Raw genomic sequence first — 17,072 nt, forward strand, 5'->3', positions numbered from 1 at the left:
TGTGTGTGTGTGTGTGTGTGTGTGTGTGTGTGTGTGTGTGTGTGTGTGTGTGTGTGTGTGTGTGTGTGTGTGTGAGTGTGTATTGAAGTATTATAATCTAGTACTTCTGTGTGCGAGCACATAGACCTTCACTCATTTTGTCATCTGCGAGTCTCATGTGTGCCCCCCTAGCTGTACCATAATATGCATATCCACGCATACACGCAACGTCGACCCCCTCCGCCCCCTCCTCCCTCAAACTCCTTCATCCTCCTTTCCCAACCCATCCCATTCATACACGCACACACCCACACACACTCACACACACACACACACACACACACACACACACACACACACACACACACACAACCCTATTCGGAGCGTGAGCGGAATCTAAGACAGGGGAGCGTGAGCTGATGATGCCACTAATGTAGCGTAGATCTGGCGTAAAAGGTCATTGGATGTGCTCGACCTTTCCTCCTGTCATTACAACTCATGAGAAATTCATGGTGGAAAGTTATACTTCACACCTCGATGACGCTCAGCCTATAGGGAAGGCGGCGATATTGCAGGGATGGGAGTCGTTACTTAGCCCGAGGGCCTGTTGGTCCTGCTGGAAAACTAAAAAATCCTCTTCTTTTTTTCTTTTTTTGTTGTTGCACTAAGTAGCATACGTTGCTAGGGACGCCGAAGAGTGGATTTTTCAGTCGTTAATAAAGAATGAGGAGTAATATCGCGCACCAATGATTTATTGAATTAGTGAGCAAGTGTATATATGCGCAGATCGCATTAGTGTTTCGCTTGACGATGACTAAACAGTTAAGGTTACACGCAACTATTGGCATATCTATAGTGTCAATGATGCGTTTTATGTTACAGTGTCAACGTTTTGTACACATGATAACATATACCTTGGAATGAGCAGTAAATGATTCACATGTTGAACCTGCCCACCACGACCGTCCATTAATGAGGAGAAAGAGATTATCTTAAACATATTTTGGGTCTCATGGATAGTTTCTTTATAACATAGAAGGAAAAATAACGCCAGCGGGGGAGTCTGAAGTGGTCGTTTATACTGGTGATTGTCTAAGACAGGCGGTTGTTAGAGCAGGTCCAACTGCATTTTCAAATTAGTACAGGAATTATCACTTGTGAGGTTTGAGCTTTTCGAAAATTAAAGATGAAGACTGTAACCTATTCCCTAATACCACAATAGGCCACAGAACACATTTCCTGCACTAGAGTCACACAAATTTCAGTATGCACTTCTAGAACTAACAAAAAATGTACGTGAAAAGTGGCCTCGAGTATGATCTTCAACCGGCGTCAAGCTGTAGGCTACTACGTGGGCTCTTCGCCGTTGCATCCAAAAGACTTGAGTTCGCTTGTCACATGGAGAAGTTTATTTTATTCTAGAGCAAATTCTCGTCCATCTGCTAGGAAACTGTTTGCCTCTCATCCCCTAACTGCTCCCTGGCTGACAGGATCAAAGCAGCCTGCCTCCTGAATGGCCATGAGAATGTAAAACATTTTGATCAAACCCATAAATATATTATGAAGATTTTCGGCACCCGGCCAGAATGCTGACCCTCGAATATAATAAGATACATCTTTGTTGTCCATATCCTGGCACATGTAGTTTTAAAAAACTTTTTGGTAGATTTTTGTTGCTTTTTCTTCTCTTTGCAATTCATTAAGTTTTCTTAGTTGCGTGCCCCCTAATTGTGTCTGATGGTTGTGGGAATTACTGCCCCTCATTCTGTACGTGGAAGGGTTTGGGTTTTTTTCTATCTTCAAGGGAGACAAAAGGGGGAGGGGTATTTGTCCTGCCTGGCAACGGTTGTTTACACTATTGAACGTACATGGGTGGTTATTAGTAATACCATGATGATGATGATGATGATGATGATGATGATGATGATGATGATTGACTGTCTAAATGAGCTATGACTTTGTATAGTATGAGCAAGAGGCAGTGAGAATCGACACGACTGGTCTAGTCACTGAGGAATGGGAGAGGGGGGTCAGTGTTTGAGATTTTCTTAGTGATTAAGTCAGTCAGTCAAAGTTAGTCAAGCAGAAGCTCGCTCGTTGATTCGTTCACTGCCCTACTCCCTCTCTCCCTTACTCTGACAATCAAGGAACGAGTACAAGAGTAAAAGAGTGAGATTGGTAGGGAGCAAGACATACAGAGAGGAAATGTTCGTGTTCGTTAAAGGAGGGGGGGAGGAGAAGGGATAGGAATGCAATTTTGTCCACAGTGGAAAAGAATGAGAAGAGAAAGGGTATAAAATCGAGATCATTGAAACTCAAGTGGCAAAGAACGTGATAAATTGGATGAAGAGAATATGATTATGCTATCCATCTCGCTGGCAAAAAGACGAAGAGATCGGGAGAGAAATCGACGCTAAAGCCGAAAAGAGTATGGGGTGAAAGCGAGAAAAAAATAAAAGAGTATGAAAATTACTTCAAAAAGTAAAGAAATACTAACCCATAGTGAAAGACGGGGGGGGGGGAAGGAGTGAGGTAGGATAAGAAAGAGGCATACAAACAGAGAGCAGTCTTCATAACTAGAAATGTGGATCATTGCTGCGAATGATGGTTGTTTGTTCTGAGGAAAGAGGAGCAGCATAATGACATGATAATGGCCATTTAGTGCAGGGAAAGAGCAAGACAGTACAGGCAGAAGAAACAAGAGGGACAGAAAAGAAGTAAGACCTGCCAAGGGCATCTTCCAACCACCCGTGCAGTGAATAACAAGTTTTTCCTTGTTTATCCTACCTCATGAGTAGACCTTTGATCGAAAGGACCCAGACGGGCTGTTTAGGTTTTTTTTAGCTTTAGTAAGAGTTTTGTGGCACTTGCAACCCAATGTGGTCACATAAGTCTCGAAGATTAGAGGTGCTGCAAAAGAGAAACACACAAAATTGAAGTAGGAGAGATCAGGACGGTAGATGTTTTATATAGGAAAGAAGGAGCAAACCACACTAGAGCACCCACCAACCACTCATTTGGACTTTTTTCTCTCTTTGAGTAGACAGCTAACTGAGCTGGGAGGGCGGAGGGAACTTTGTGCTTGACTGAGCTTGTAAGCCACAATGAAGTACATGTATGTGTAAAGCAGGCTAGATGAGTACAGACCAGAAAAGAAACTTAAGTAAAAAAGGCACAGAAATAATAAAAAGGGAAAAAAAACCAAAACACTATTCTCACATCCTATAGTACATGAAAATGATCTGAAAAAAAAAAAAAAAACAAAACAAAAGAAAGAACTGTAAGTAAGTATGATCGTGTGGAGCATCATAATGACATTATCATAATATTTAAGGGTCTTCATACATTTGAGGTTGTAGACTTAATCGCTGATAAGTTGTTCTGCCTTTTTCTGGGCATTTGTAAATAAACATTTTTGTGCTATTGTGACTCATAACAAGTCCCTCAACTGATGTAGCACAAGAGCATACTCAACAAGGGAATAAACACACACACAAACACACCATATGTATGTACCCATACATACACACACACTCATATATTTGGCATTGGCAAACATCTGTCTCTCTTGCACAGAATGAAAGGATAAAGAAGACTGGACTTTAAACGGAAATATTGAACATGCTGATAGGAGGGAAATAATACTAACAACACCAACACCAGGGAAAAAAAACAACCCAACAATTTTAAGATCATCATAAAATACTGAGTGAGAGAAGGAAAAATTGTAGACGTGAGAGGGAAGGAAGAGGAGCATCCATGTTTAGAGTAGAGGTCATGGCAAATATCAAAAGATCATTTCGTTTTTTAATAAAAAGAAGCACATCGTCACAATAATGGTCTTCCGGCAGGGTAAAAAAAAGGAAAGACAGACAGACAGACAGAGGGAAAGAAAAAAAGTAGGACCTTCCAGTGGCACCCTTCAACCACCCGCATGTCCTCTCCCCTTTGCTGCAAACCAGTAAGCATCACTGAAGTTCTCATCTTAAGCCAGAAGCAGCTTTACACGCCTTCACAAAAGTCTCCATTCATCACACTCAGACTTCCTTACTCCAAGCGAGACTACAGTTGTGAACATTGTCACACTGTAAGAAAGAAAAATACAGTACAGCCTCATAAGAGGAAAAAAACAAACCTCTCTCTCTTAGAATACTAAGCAAAACATAACAGCAAACTTCTGACCCTCAACTCCCCCCCCCCCCCCCCCCCCCCCCCGGAGAATTTTTTTTAACCCCCCCAAAAAAAAAAAAACAATGGATTTTATTTTATTTGTAAAATAAAAAAGAACCCCCCCCCCCCCCCGTGTATGAAAAGGATTGGAGAAGAGCGGGGGGGGGAGGATTATAGGTTGAAAATGGAGACCGCGCGGGGGGAGGGGAGCTTTGAATATTACTGAGGGTTGAAAGGGATAGGCCTGTCGGAGAGGGAGAACCGCTGTAGGAGGGTGCAGCGGGGGGGAAGATGGGGCTTAGTGATGCTGTAGGAGGATGAGGAGGGTAAGATGAGAGAGGGCAGAGGAAAAAAATCCCCCCCCCACCCCCCCTGCCCTCACACATTAAAAGTAATAAAAGGAGAAAGAGATTTTTTTTTTATAAATTTCTTCATTCTCCCCCCCCACCCCCTCCCATAAGACAATGGCATGTGACAGATGGAAAGCTGCTGAGGGAGGGAGAAGGCATGGAGTGAGTGGAGGGTGGGGTAGGGTGGTGGTTGTGTGATTGTTCCACATGTTCAAGGATTGTGATTGGCAAAAAAGGCACAGATTAAGTGAGAGTCTGTTATATGCGAAACAGGAATGTGAACTGCAAAAATACAACAGCCATTTTCGAGGAAAAACATAGCGATGGGGGAAAGCATAAGCCAGAAAGCTACATTTACCTGAGCACAGAATACTTCATAGCAGATAAACAAGGGGGGTTGGGAGGAGATGAGGTTTAGGTGAAAAGTTGAAGCCAGAAAACTACATTTACCTGAGCATAGAGCACATTACAGTAGCATAATATACTTCTTAGTAGTAAATAACTTGCGTATGCTTTACGCCTCCATCAGCATAATTAAGATCATTCAGGAGGCAGCCTGCTCTGCTGAGTGGATACAACATCCCAGCAGACAGACGGAGATACTTGATTAAAAACTTCCCCAACTGGGAACCGAACTCAAGTCTTCTGCCAGTGATAACTAAGAGCTCAACCAACAGACCACACCACAGATGCCACTGCAAAAAATGAAACTTTCTAAACAAAGCCATCAAGCAGAACTAGTACACAACCACACCTATTATGATATATATTACAGTTTTTTTTCATTTCAAGAATTTCCTCTCCTGATACGCTCAATGATTGTTCATCGACTATTTTATACACCCCCATCGACCCAGAGTAGGTCATTCACTGGGTGAGCAATTCACACATTCCAGTTTAAAAAAGCACCCGCAGTAACGCCGAATAAAGCATCACAATGCGCAGTAGATGAAAGCACTGATTAAACAGTATACAATTACAAGCAAGTTTAAAAAAATTCAGTGATTTTACAGACAAAGGAAAATATCTTATATATAAGTCATAAACACACAAAATTCATACAAGTTAAAAATTCCCAAAAATATAGTTCATTTTCATTTCCAGTTGATAATTCACCACATGGCTTTGTGGAAGTAAGTATATATTAAAGTAGTAGTAATCTTCCAACAGTTTACACACACATGATTTTTAACTTAACAATTGAGAATGAAAGACGGGAAAAAAATATATTCAGAGGATTAGACTTTGTATACTCTGATGGCAGACTCTTGTGTATGACACATAAAAGTATGAACTTGACAGAGCACGTGTCATGAATCACTTGTTTGTTTGAGTATAGAGATATACATTGACACATCACAGCACATAAAAAGTAAGACAGACAGACAGGAACAACAGAGGGGTAAAAAAGAAGTAGGACCTATCAGTGGCTGTGTGACCATCTCAGCTACAAATTACTTTGACATGACTTTAATCAAAGACCACTGTAAAATGACGGTGACCTACTAATATGACCTTATCCAGTCTTGAACAACCATTGTAACATGACCTACTACTAGCATGACATTTGATACTTTGAAAAATCGTACAATATTTTTTGCCTTCCCCTTCACACAATATAGATAATCTATGAGGCAGGTAGCATCAGCCATGTACAATGATAAGTGACATGTAATGGCCTGTCCATTTTAAGATTATTTGTGAGTGTGCCAGTTGTCGACAAAGCTATTTTTGAGCAAATATGTTAAAAAGGCAAAAATATTTGTACCGGATAAAAAATTTAGTTCCATCAGAAAACAAAAGTTTAACCATTTCTTAATAACATATTGAACGGATTTTATAATATTTATTCTAAGGCTTAATATTTTTTAAAAGTTATTTATGCACCATGTCGCACTTCATCAAAGGTTAAAATGGGCTAGGAATTGGTGGGCTAAAAATTTGGGTTATTCTCCAAACTTTGCTTTTACATCCTAAGTTACAAAAAAATGTGGCATTTCTTTAAAATTAATCAAGATATTTTTTTTAAAGTTAAAAATTAGCCTGTTCAGCATTGAATTTGGTACCAAAATATGCCCTTATTTCAATATCCAAAATTTTTATTACAACTGGGACCTTTCTCCAAACACACACACATTTATTAATTTATTTATTAAAGTAAAAAGAAGGTAATTGGCATTATGGTGGTCATCTGATACAGGTAAAAAAGCAAGACATACAGACAGAGACAACAGAGGGAAAGAAAAAGAAGTACCTGTAGAGATGTTTAAGATAATAATACAACCAAAGAGAGACAAAACTGAATGAGCTGCCTACTGCAGCCCCAAGGCTGCATGGGTAAACCATAGTGGAAGATTGGACTGAGCTACCTCTATCTGTGGTCTGCCTTAGACAACATTGGCTTCAATTTTTAATACAAGTCTCAAAGGAAAAACATGGCATTGTTTGAATAGAAAAAAGAAGAAGAAAAGCACATTGATATAATAATGCTCATTTAGAGCAGGGGAAGAGTAACACTGAAACAACAGAGGGAAGAAATAGAAGTAGAATCTACCAATGGCATCCTCCAAACAACTGCTGTAGTCTATCATGCAGAACAACATACCTTCAATGAGATTATTAAAAGAGAAAAACAGGCTGGGCAAGCCAGCCACACTTTGAGAGTCATTACATTTCTATTATGGGAACGAGTATAATATATGAGTACATGTAATGGAAACCACACAGCATTTCTGTACACACGCACATGTTTTAAGCCTTCACTAACAAAATTTATTCCACGGGTGGGAGCGGTACTTGTCTCCCAGTGCTTGGAGTAGTTACAACCACACAGAACTCGGCGGAGACAGGAAAGTGTTGGCGGTATCATTAAGTCAACCTGCTACATAATTGCCAAAGATGAAATCAGGGACTGAGGGTAAGAATAACCTCAAACCAAACACTCCATGGCAGTCCTTCATAAATACAAAGGAATAATATCACGTTAAAAGAAACAGTAGGTACATGTATACAAATTTCCATGTAAAAAAACCCCAACCCATGCGGCATAAGGGAACACGACTATGGCAGGTCAATGACCACTACACAATAACATGACAGACACAGTGAGAACAAATCATTATGGTAGCAAGTTGACAGCTGATGACTGCTGACGGGGTAAAACTGGGGATGTAATTTTTTCACATCAACAGGAATTTCGATCCAGAGACTTCACGAATCTTCACGTGGGTAAAAATTTTTTCACGTTTCTGCATTCTGCTGTCGGAATTTTCATTAGTTGTTTATTTTAGACATATATATTTTAATCTTTTTATGTCATTACTGTGTGTGACAGTGGAGATTTGAAGAAAAGGAACACGGTTTGAACATCACCAGTTTTTGTCTCGTGTAGTCTTCAACAACAAAATGACATAACACACAGTGTGAGAGTACATACGTACATCATTACAGTAGCGCTGTCAGTTGGAATTTGCGTAGAGATACATGATGACACAACGATGGTGGTTATCTACATGGAGGAAGTAAGACCAACAGACAGACACAAATGACAGGGATGGAAGTGAAAAAAAAGAAGGAGGAATTTATCAGCGGCACCCTCGAAACACCTGTGATTACAAAGGTATAACACATGCCGGTGTGAGGAGGACACTAGAGTAGTATTCACAAAAAACCTGGACAAGAAAAAAATGACAATTTGTACCGGTAACAGTAATTTTGTGATTGTACATGTTTTACATCCCCATCGACTTAATTCAGATCATTTAAGAGGCTGGTTGCTTTGACTCCACCTGTCAATGCCATGTCAATGCCAGCCCAGGCTGATAAGGATACAATCTCTCAGCAGGAAAGCAGTGATACCGATAGAAATTCTCCTCACACTGCAAAAGAACTCACCTCTTTCACATGCATTTACCAAGAGCCTACTCGCTACACCACACATGCCAATAATTTGCAACAGAACTTAAACAGGCTACATCAAATTCATCAAAGCTGGAACAAAAAAACCCCCATTAACATGGTTTGCTTCATCTTCAAGAAAACAAACAATATTTACGTCATAGTGAAGAAACGACACCATAAATAAAATGTCCTGTTTGTGCATTGTACCAACAATTTTTCAAGCAGTTCTCACTTGCGTAAAATACGGTGGAGTTGGTCCCTTTCCTGACAACTATACCAACATAAAGTCACAATTAGTAGACGGTAATGCTGTACTAATGAATCATTTATCTAACTCATGATAAAAGTTTTACGCTCACTTTGACACAAAATAGATAATCTAGGAGGCAGCTTTCTAAAGCGTTACCTGCTAGTGAAAACCTAGGCCGAGTAAGATAAAACACAACCAGCAGACAGCAGATGCAGAGATACTGGATAAGAAACTTCCCGAATAGGAAATCACTCAGACTAAAAAGAGCCTAGCTGTCACAGAACGGACAGTACCACAAAAAACAAAAAGTATGAAAGAAAAGCACTTTTATCATACTAAATATCAAGGGCTACGGTGTTTTTGAGGGAAAATAAAAATTCTCACAGCAGTACATATCATAAGATTATGGAATGTACAGGGTTTTCCAGAAATGCCCAGATTTGGCCTGTAGTGTGTATTGCAATGGAACCCTCCACCTGCTTTTGGATAGGTTCAACTCTGCTTTCAACACTGTTTAGTTACATAGAAGGGGAAACTCTGACTTTAACGTCAATCTCTGCTACAACAAATGAGTGGAGGACTTCAAAAATTTTCTCCACAATACAAGTTCAAGAATATCCATTTGGGGATTTGAACCAGTGCCGTTCACAACAGTCCAGCTATGAGTTGGTCCCCTTGTGACCAAAATGCACCAACATTAAACCTTAAGTCACAATGAATACACACCTACCAGTAACACACTCTAACCAAGTTAAGAATTCATAATCTATGTGAGAAGTTTATCCCAATGATGGTGATGGTGAAATGGTATAGGGTTTTAATGCCCCTATCAACACTTTTAGGTCATTTAAGAATATCCATGATGTAATGTCTTCATATAGGTAAAACTCCGAGAAATCACAACTGTTGAAACCACTGCAGCTCTTGTAATCATTCAACTAGAAACAGTTACAGCTGTTGGAATCATCCCACTAGAAACAGATACAGCTGTTGAAATCATCCCACTAGAAACAAGTTTCATCTGCTGTAATGATCCCATTGATCTGCTGTAGAGATCCCATTGATCTGCTGTAATGATCCCTACATTGCCGTAAGCTGACAAAACAAATTTTTTAATTTGCTAAGTCGAAAGCCTGATCAGTTATCCTTCTAGTCTTAAAAAAAATCAAAGTGAAACTGTGACTAGTTAATGAGCAAATTAGATTTCAAATTTCCGAAGAACATTTTTCAATGGTTGCACAGACTAAAATCCTCTTTATCTCGAAATTGTTGGGAATAAAAATAGGCAGTACACATGTTGTAATCATCCAACAAGAAACAGCTACAGCTGTTGCAGTCATTCGACTAGAAACAACAGCAGCTGTTGTAGTCAACCAACTAGAAACAACAGCAACAGCACCTGTTGTAATGATCCCTACAGGTGTTGTAATCCTCGAACTAGAAAAAAACAGCTGCTGTTGTGATCATCACAGACATCTCTAAAGGAAAGGCTCAGAGGGACTTTTAGCAGTACAGCTATCATCACACTTGAAATGGCTGCAGCCGTTTTTGACAACTACAGCAATACAGCTGATGATTTCACAACTAAAACGACTGCAGCCTGCCACTGTTGTAAGTGGTTGCGATACTGCCCCTCCCCCCTTTCCCCTATTACACTAGAAAGAACTGCAGCTGTCCTCATCACACAGCTGCAGCTGTCATCATCACAAACAACTGATGCTGTTTTCATCGCACAACTGCAGCTGTCAATGTCATTTCACAGCAGCTGAAGCTGTAATCACACCTGAAACGACTGCAGCCGTTGTAAGTGGTTGCGATGCTGCCCCTTCCCCTCATCGTTCCGATCCCCTCGGTCATCACCATCACCATCTCTCTGACCACACCCACCAGTCTTAGTGCGTATTTCCACCCCCAAACCGTTTCCCTCCGCCTCCCCATCCTCCTCCTCTGAGCTATCAGTGACCACGGGCTCATCACTTGAATCAATGACCAGAAAGTCTGACTCAGAATCCGACTCATCAAATCCGCCCAGAACTTTGGGCAACGAGTTGCTATGGTAACGCAAGATGTCCTCCGGGCTCAAGGTCATCATCTTGCCCATCTCCAGGCCCGAATCAGAGCATGACCTTGACATTCGGGAGTCGCCGCGAGTAAGCCTGCGAGGATCATTGTTGCTCTCATTACTATCTGCAACTTCATTGTCTCCCACAGGAACACTTGTCTCTTTGTCAACATCATCCACTCTGATCTGGATGTCGGATTTTCGCCGAACGTGTGTGTTGTTGTCTCCACTGACAGCTGGCGCTGCAGGCATCAGGTAGTCACCGTGCCGAGCCACGTCCAGAATAGGGACGTCCCCACCCCTCAACAGACTGTGGAGATATGAGGTCTTTTCCGCATCATTCATCGTCACCGCATCAACAGAGCGCGCAACGCCGTGAACAGCACCCTCACTCCTACTGCGTAGATTCCTTCTGAGATCTTCCCCTTTCTCACTCCCTCCTTCTTCCCCTGACTGCCCATCCCCAATCCCTCTTTGCTTCGTCTTCCACAAACCTCCTCCTTCTTCCACAAAGCTCCCTCCCACTCTACCACGGCTGTTGTTGATAGAGAGAGGAGAGGACCTGGGAGGGGATTCCCCTCTCTCCTCCAAACCCTTAAGCCCCTTACGAACAAAATCTTTCTTCAGAGAAGACATCTTCTCTTTCACAGACGAACTCGCTCGCCGAACAAATCCACCCACAGCTGAAGCCCGAGACTCTCTCAAAACCACGTCCATCTTACCCTCCCCTTCCTTGTCCCTCACTCCTCCTCCTTTGATTACATCCAAACTCTCTTCCATATCTCTCCCTCTGACCACACTAAAACCTTCCTCTTGCTCCCCTCCTCGTCTGACAACACCATCCACCCCCTCTCCCACCACCACTTCCTCTCCTTCCTCCTGCTCCAGAGAAGCCAAACAGTTCTGTAGACCCGAGCAGTACTGTAACATCAGCAGCCTCATGGCATCCTGCTTCTCCACAGACTTGACGGCCCGGTTGTTCAGTGCTCGAACCTCGGACTTGTAGCGTGGGTTGGTTGGCTCTGACTGTTCTAACAGATGTAGTTCCTCGTCGATCCCTTCCTTGTTGGCCATCTCCTCCTTCAGCTGCTCGTCCAGCTTTTCCAGCTGATCATGGACACGGGGAGGGGTGAGTGTGGGGGGTGGGGTGAGGAGAGAAAAGCACACCGAGTTAGGACATGAAAGATGTTTTTTGAAATTTTGAGTTCTCAGTAAGAGTTTTATGGTACTCGTAACATAAATTAGTCATATAAATAAGTGCCAAAGATTAGAGGTGTTACTTCAGAGTAGCATACAAACAAAAGGAGGATACATGAGGACGATAGATGTTTGATAAGATAAAGCGCACTGAGCTAGGACATGAAAGGTGTTTTTTCAATCTTTGAGTCTTGAGTAAGAATTTTACAGCACTCGTGATACAAATTGATCATATAAGGGCCAAAGATTAGAGGTGTTACTTTATAGTAACATGAAAAGAAAAGGAGGAGAAAAAATAGTTTAGCTTTAGTAACGGTTTTACGTCACTTGCAATACAAATACGTCATATAAGTGGCCAAGAATAGAGGTGTTACTAGAGGGTAACATACGAAGAAAACAAGGAGGACAGATAAGGATGATAGTAGGGGGTTTCACGAAAAATTTTAAAAACAATTCATTTGACCAAAATATATGTCACTAGATAGAGCTGAAGGAGCTGAGAAAAAAAAAAAAAAAAACTGCATGAAGATTGGAAAAACGGTTCAAAAGTTATGCAAGTTTTTTGTTGTGAATTTGGGCATTTTCGGGGATAATTAATTACTTACGTATATAGACAAGAGGATGGCACCAAAATGTGTGAAATGAGGCATGAGGAAGACAACTTAGCAACAGTTTTCCTTAGTTCAAAGAAAAAGTTGCCCGTAAAACATATGATAATCATACATTTCCAGAAAGGTTATGCAATTGCCTACATGATAAACAATGTATTACGTAATGTGCAAAGTCATGTGACCAAATATGGCCGCCAATATGGCCGCCATTGACGAAATGCGCAACTGATTTTGACTTAAAAGCGACATACCATTAGTGTTTTAAGTCAAAAGTGTACAAAAGTATATATTTTCTTAATCAGCACGACTAGGCGCATCTAACGAACTGTAAAAAAAGCAACAATAAATCCATTATATTTGTAAAAAATCATATTTGACCCCGAAAAAATGAATGCAGTTGGGCACGGAAAACACGAACTCTGAAAACTGAAAATCATGAAAAGCTCGTACGAATTGCCATTCCCTGACTGATATCTCTTCAATTTTTCATCACCTTTAGCCCTTAACCTGAATTATGGATGTGTTGAAGACGTTTGTCATCCCCCGATGTATTTAAATTATTCGCGCCTGACTTAAGTGATTTTGAATCTAATTCCCAAATGCCAACAGTCTTGAGCAAAAGTATACATTCTTTACATCGGCAAAAAGTGATGCACATCCAATGAAAGAGCATACAACCAAAGAACAGATGGATACAGAGGAAGAGAACCAGCGTCTGTGGTGTAGCGGTTAAGAGCTTCGCTTTCATAAGCAGGAGATCTAGTGTTGATTCCCAAGAGGGGAGAAAATTGTTATCTATACTCTTCAAAAAAAGAAAAGCATAACCAAGTGCATGTGTTTTCGTGATAATAAAATATGTAAAAATGAGGTTTTGTGCTTGCTACTTTTTTCACACATATCTTGAACTTTTGACTTTTGATACTCGCCCCTGACAACTGGCTCTGCGGGTGAATTATTTTTTTACCTTACGAAGTGAACTAGGGTAGTGTAGTGAAGTTTGATTTTCCTCGACAAAACTTTAATCATTTTTAACAAAAATGACATTTCTAGAGAGCTAAATGATATATCTATCAATATAACTTGCCCCGGGAGCGTTTTCCATCGTTAATAAAAAAGAATTTAGAAGATAAAATATATATTTTACCATAACTTTTTATACAAGCGTCGTACAAACTCCGGGTGGATTGCAAACTCTTCAGCGTCCAATTTTACTACAGAATCACGTTATTTCAACGGTCAACTACAACGGTTAGCGATTGAAAATTCAGCTCGAATAAACCGCCCGAAACGCGCTGCACTCTAAATTTGTCACAATTTGCGTGCCACACGTTGTGGCAAAACGCATAACGACCCTTGTAGTTTTAACTCAAAAATCTATAATGTTACGCATTTCTCCCCCCATTGAAACTAACATGGAAACAAAAAGCACATATAGACCTCTCATTTCATGTTGGTTTTAATATGCCAGGCTAAGAACTAATAAAGTTATGAGCCAAGAAAGAGGAAAAAACGGGATTTTAGCGGAAATCCCCACTTGCCCGGAGACCGTGAAACCCCCTAATGATAGATGTCTGATATGATAGAGGGTGCAAAACCACAGAAGAGCACGCGCCAACCACTCACTTGAAAGATGTTGAATCTTATCTATCACAGATTGACAATGTGAAAGCTGCCAGTGGTCTACAACTTTATGAAGTATTTCATCAAAGCAGAGACCGGGAAAGATGGCTGCCTTCTGTGGCAAGGAACGAGGCACCAGCCAACAGGCCTGGCCATGGTAACAAGTGACAGACATGAAAGATAAACGCACATGATTATTAAAACATGCTAGAGGGAGATGTCAACACACAAGGAGGAAAATCTCATCTTCAAAGGAGGAGAGATTTTTGAGTAAAACGAAGCAAATTAACACGCTAATGGCCAAAGGAAAAAAAAGCAAGATGGACGGAGACAAAAATAACTGAGGAAAAGAAAAGATGTTGGGGGGGAAGAGAAACACAAAACAGACAGAAACAACTGAGGGCCCAACAACAACATTACCAACCACTCACCAACTCCTCCAGTTTATCCTTGCGTAGTATGGGGTCCATTTCAAAGAACAGTCGGCCCCCTGTGTCCTTGGCGGCCACAATGGCCTTGTCGCTGAGGCCGGCCGACTGTACCTTGGCCTTACGGAGATGTCTGACAACATTCTCCTTCATACGTTCCGTCTGGTCGCGTAGCAACTGGAAGCGACTACCGCTGGTGCTGGTCTGGGAGTTACTCTTGTTCTGTGGGGTAGATGGATATGTTGGAGGGGTGGGATGTCCGGGACGGAGGGAAGAACACAGACATTCACAATATTAAGTCAACAGCATTCTGCAAAAAGCGTATATCATGTGAACAGCATCATCTCAAAAAATACTTTCAACAGACTTACAAAACCATAAAAGAATCTCCACACCTTTAAGTCCCACTGGTGTAAAAAAGCAACATAGACAGAAAACCGACAAAGAAAAATATGTAGAAAAGACCTTCTAGTGGACTCCTCCACCCATCCATCAAATCGACAGAAACAACAGAGGGAAAAAAAAAGAAGTAAGACCAACCAGAGGCACCATAAACCTGCATGGTATCCCAAGTTCAGAAAAATTAAAAAATAACAAACCCTGGTCATTAATACAGTGGTGCAGGCTTAAATCCAAATCAGTGTGACCAGCAGATTTTCTTTGGTTTAGCTGTGTTTTGGGTATAGAGAGATTGTTTAAATAGCAAAGAAAAATATAATACATTTTTTTTGGTGTGGTTTGTCGCTGTATCCAAATCAATCAAGTTCGGTTTAAGCAGTGATTTCATATTAATTTTAATCTGGCTGCACTGCACATAAGTTTATCCCCTTACCTCAGTGGCACTGATAGAAGTGGGCAGCTCGTCCTCACCTAGGGTGCCCAGCACACTGTTTGCTTCAACAACACCTCCTTCCTGATTGGCAGCCTGGAATTAATGGATCAAGTAAATTGTAAATATTTTACTCCCTTCTAGACATGGCTTAGATTGTTTAGTTGGATCAAATACTGCGTCTTCACATGTATCAAGAAAAACTGAGCTTTGTGGAGCAACGGATCATGTAGCATGTTCAAAAATACATCCAGAGAAACCCAGGCACCAGTTCATGTAATGTTTAAAAATGCAGCTAAAGTAACCAAGCTTTATAGAGCAACAGTTCATGTAATGTTTCAAAATATGCATTATATGGAAACAGCTTCGTAGAGAGCATCACTTGAGCAAGGCATCGAATTTCAGTCCATGTATATATCTTGTCTTAGTTGGGCCTCTAACCATTGCACATTCATCTAGACATAAGTTCCATTGTCAAATGGGGAAATTATTTTTATTGGAGCACAAAACACTAACACTAACAACAAATCATCAACAATCCATGACCTTGAATACGTCTGCCGGCAAAAAAAAATCCCACCCCAAAAACCCCACTTCAAACCCCAGAATGGCGGGGGGGGGTAGGGTTTCAATGGCATAGTAAAGAGAAGCACATATATACGATAACAGTCATTAACTTTTATTTAGTTTCTTTTTCTTCTTCATCTTCCCCATTCTCAATGACCGTCAGACAAAAAATCTGGTAGAGTACACAAACTGAGCATTTATCTTTAGATCCTCAAAGCTGCTAAACCGTTTTCTCTCCAGTGGTGTAGAATATTGCCATGCCAGTACTCTTGGGGTTGTGAAGAGAGTACAATGCTGCAAGATAAGGTGGCTGTTCTATAGACCCTGGCCTCACTTACATAAGGGTGTGTCTCTGACTTTAAATTTCTATTGTATGAGTTGCTTCAGTCTATTGTGGTTGCAGCAGAGTCTAAAGACTGTGATCTGATCTGCTCTACTTAGGAGGATCATTTAATGCGGGGGGGAAAAAAGCAAGATAGATATACAGAAACAGAGGGAGAGAAAAAGAAAGAAAAGATGAGGGACCTACCAGTCCCAACCCCTAAGCTCCCGCAGTGAGAGATCAAGGAATTATTTGTTTGTTTGTTTGAGTAAAGAGAAGCACAACAACACAATAATGGTCATTTAGTACTGGGAAAAAATAAGACGAACAGACAGAAACAACAGAGGGAAAGTAAAGAAGAAGAAGGACCAACCAGTGGCACTCTCCAACCACCCACTAGAGGATAAAGAAAGAGGCTTTGACAAAGCCACTGATCACAGACCAACCAGCCATCAGTCACAAACAATTAATGATATCATATGACACTCCAAATGGCCTGGTCAAACACACGACCTTGATCCCACAGCTTGGCACAATTAGTGAAACAAACACCGTCATAAACTATGGCCATTTAGTGGTGTACAGTTCTCCACTGTACTGCGAGAGTGTTGAGGTTTGACATTACAGTCATAATATTAGACGTTTATTACACAGCTGGCATTCACACCTCTTGTTATTAATTGTGTAACTACTGATGTTGGGTCAGTGAGTATTTGAGTGTGTGTGTATGTGTGTGTGTGGAAAGGAAATAGGGAGAGAGAGAGAGAGAAAGAGAGAGAGAGAGAGA

General features: G+C 41.0%; 1 protein-coding gene across 1 annotated transcript in view; it reads right to left on the bottom strand.

The window, feature by feature from the left end:
* Positions 1-8,302: 8,302 nt before the first annotated feature.
* LOC101854999 (PDZ domain-containing protein 8) overlaps positions 8,303-17,072 on the bottom strand; it is a 33,126-nt gene continuing 24,356 nt past the window's right edge. Inside the window, exons 22-24 of the mRNA XM_013091450.2 lie at positions 15,400-15,492; positions 14,571-14,789; positions 8,303-11,818 (exon numbers count right to left, since the gene is read on the bottom strand). Coding sequence (XP_012946904.1) covers positions 10,427-11,818; positions 14,571-14,789; positions 15,400-15,492 — 1,704 coding nt within the window. The 3' untranslated portion in view covers positions 8,303-10,426. The remainder of the gene's footprint in view (positions 11,819-14,570; positions 14,790-15,399; positions 15,493-17,072) is intronic.

Source organism: Aplysia californica, unplaced genomic scaffold, assembly GCF_000002075.1.
Source record: "Aplysia californica isolate F4 #8 unplaced genomic scaffold, AplCal3.0 scaffold00036, whole genome shotgun sequence".
NCBI classification, from domain to species: Eukaryota; Metazoa; Mollusca; class Gastropoda; order Aplysiida; family Aplysiidae; genus Aplysia; species Aplysia californica.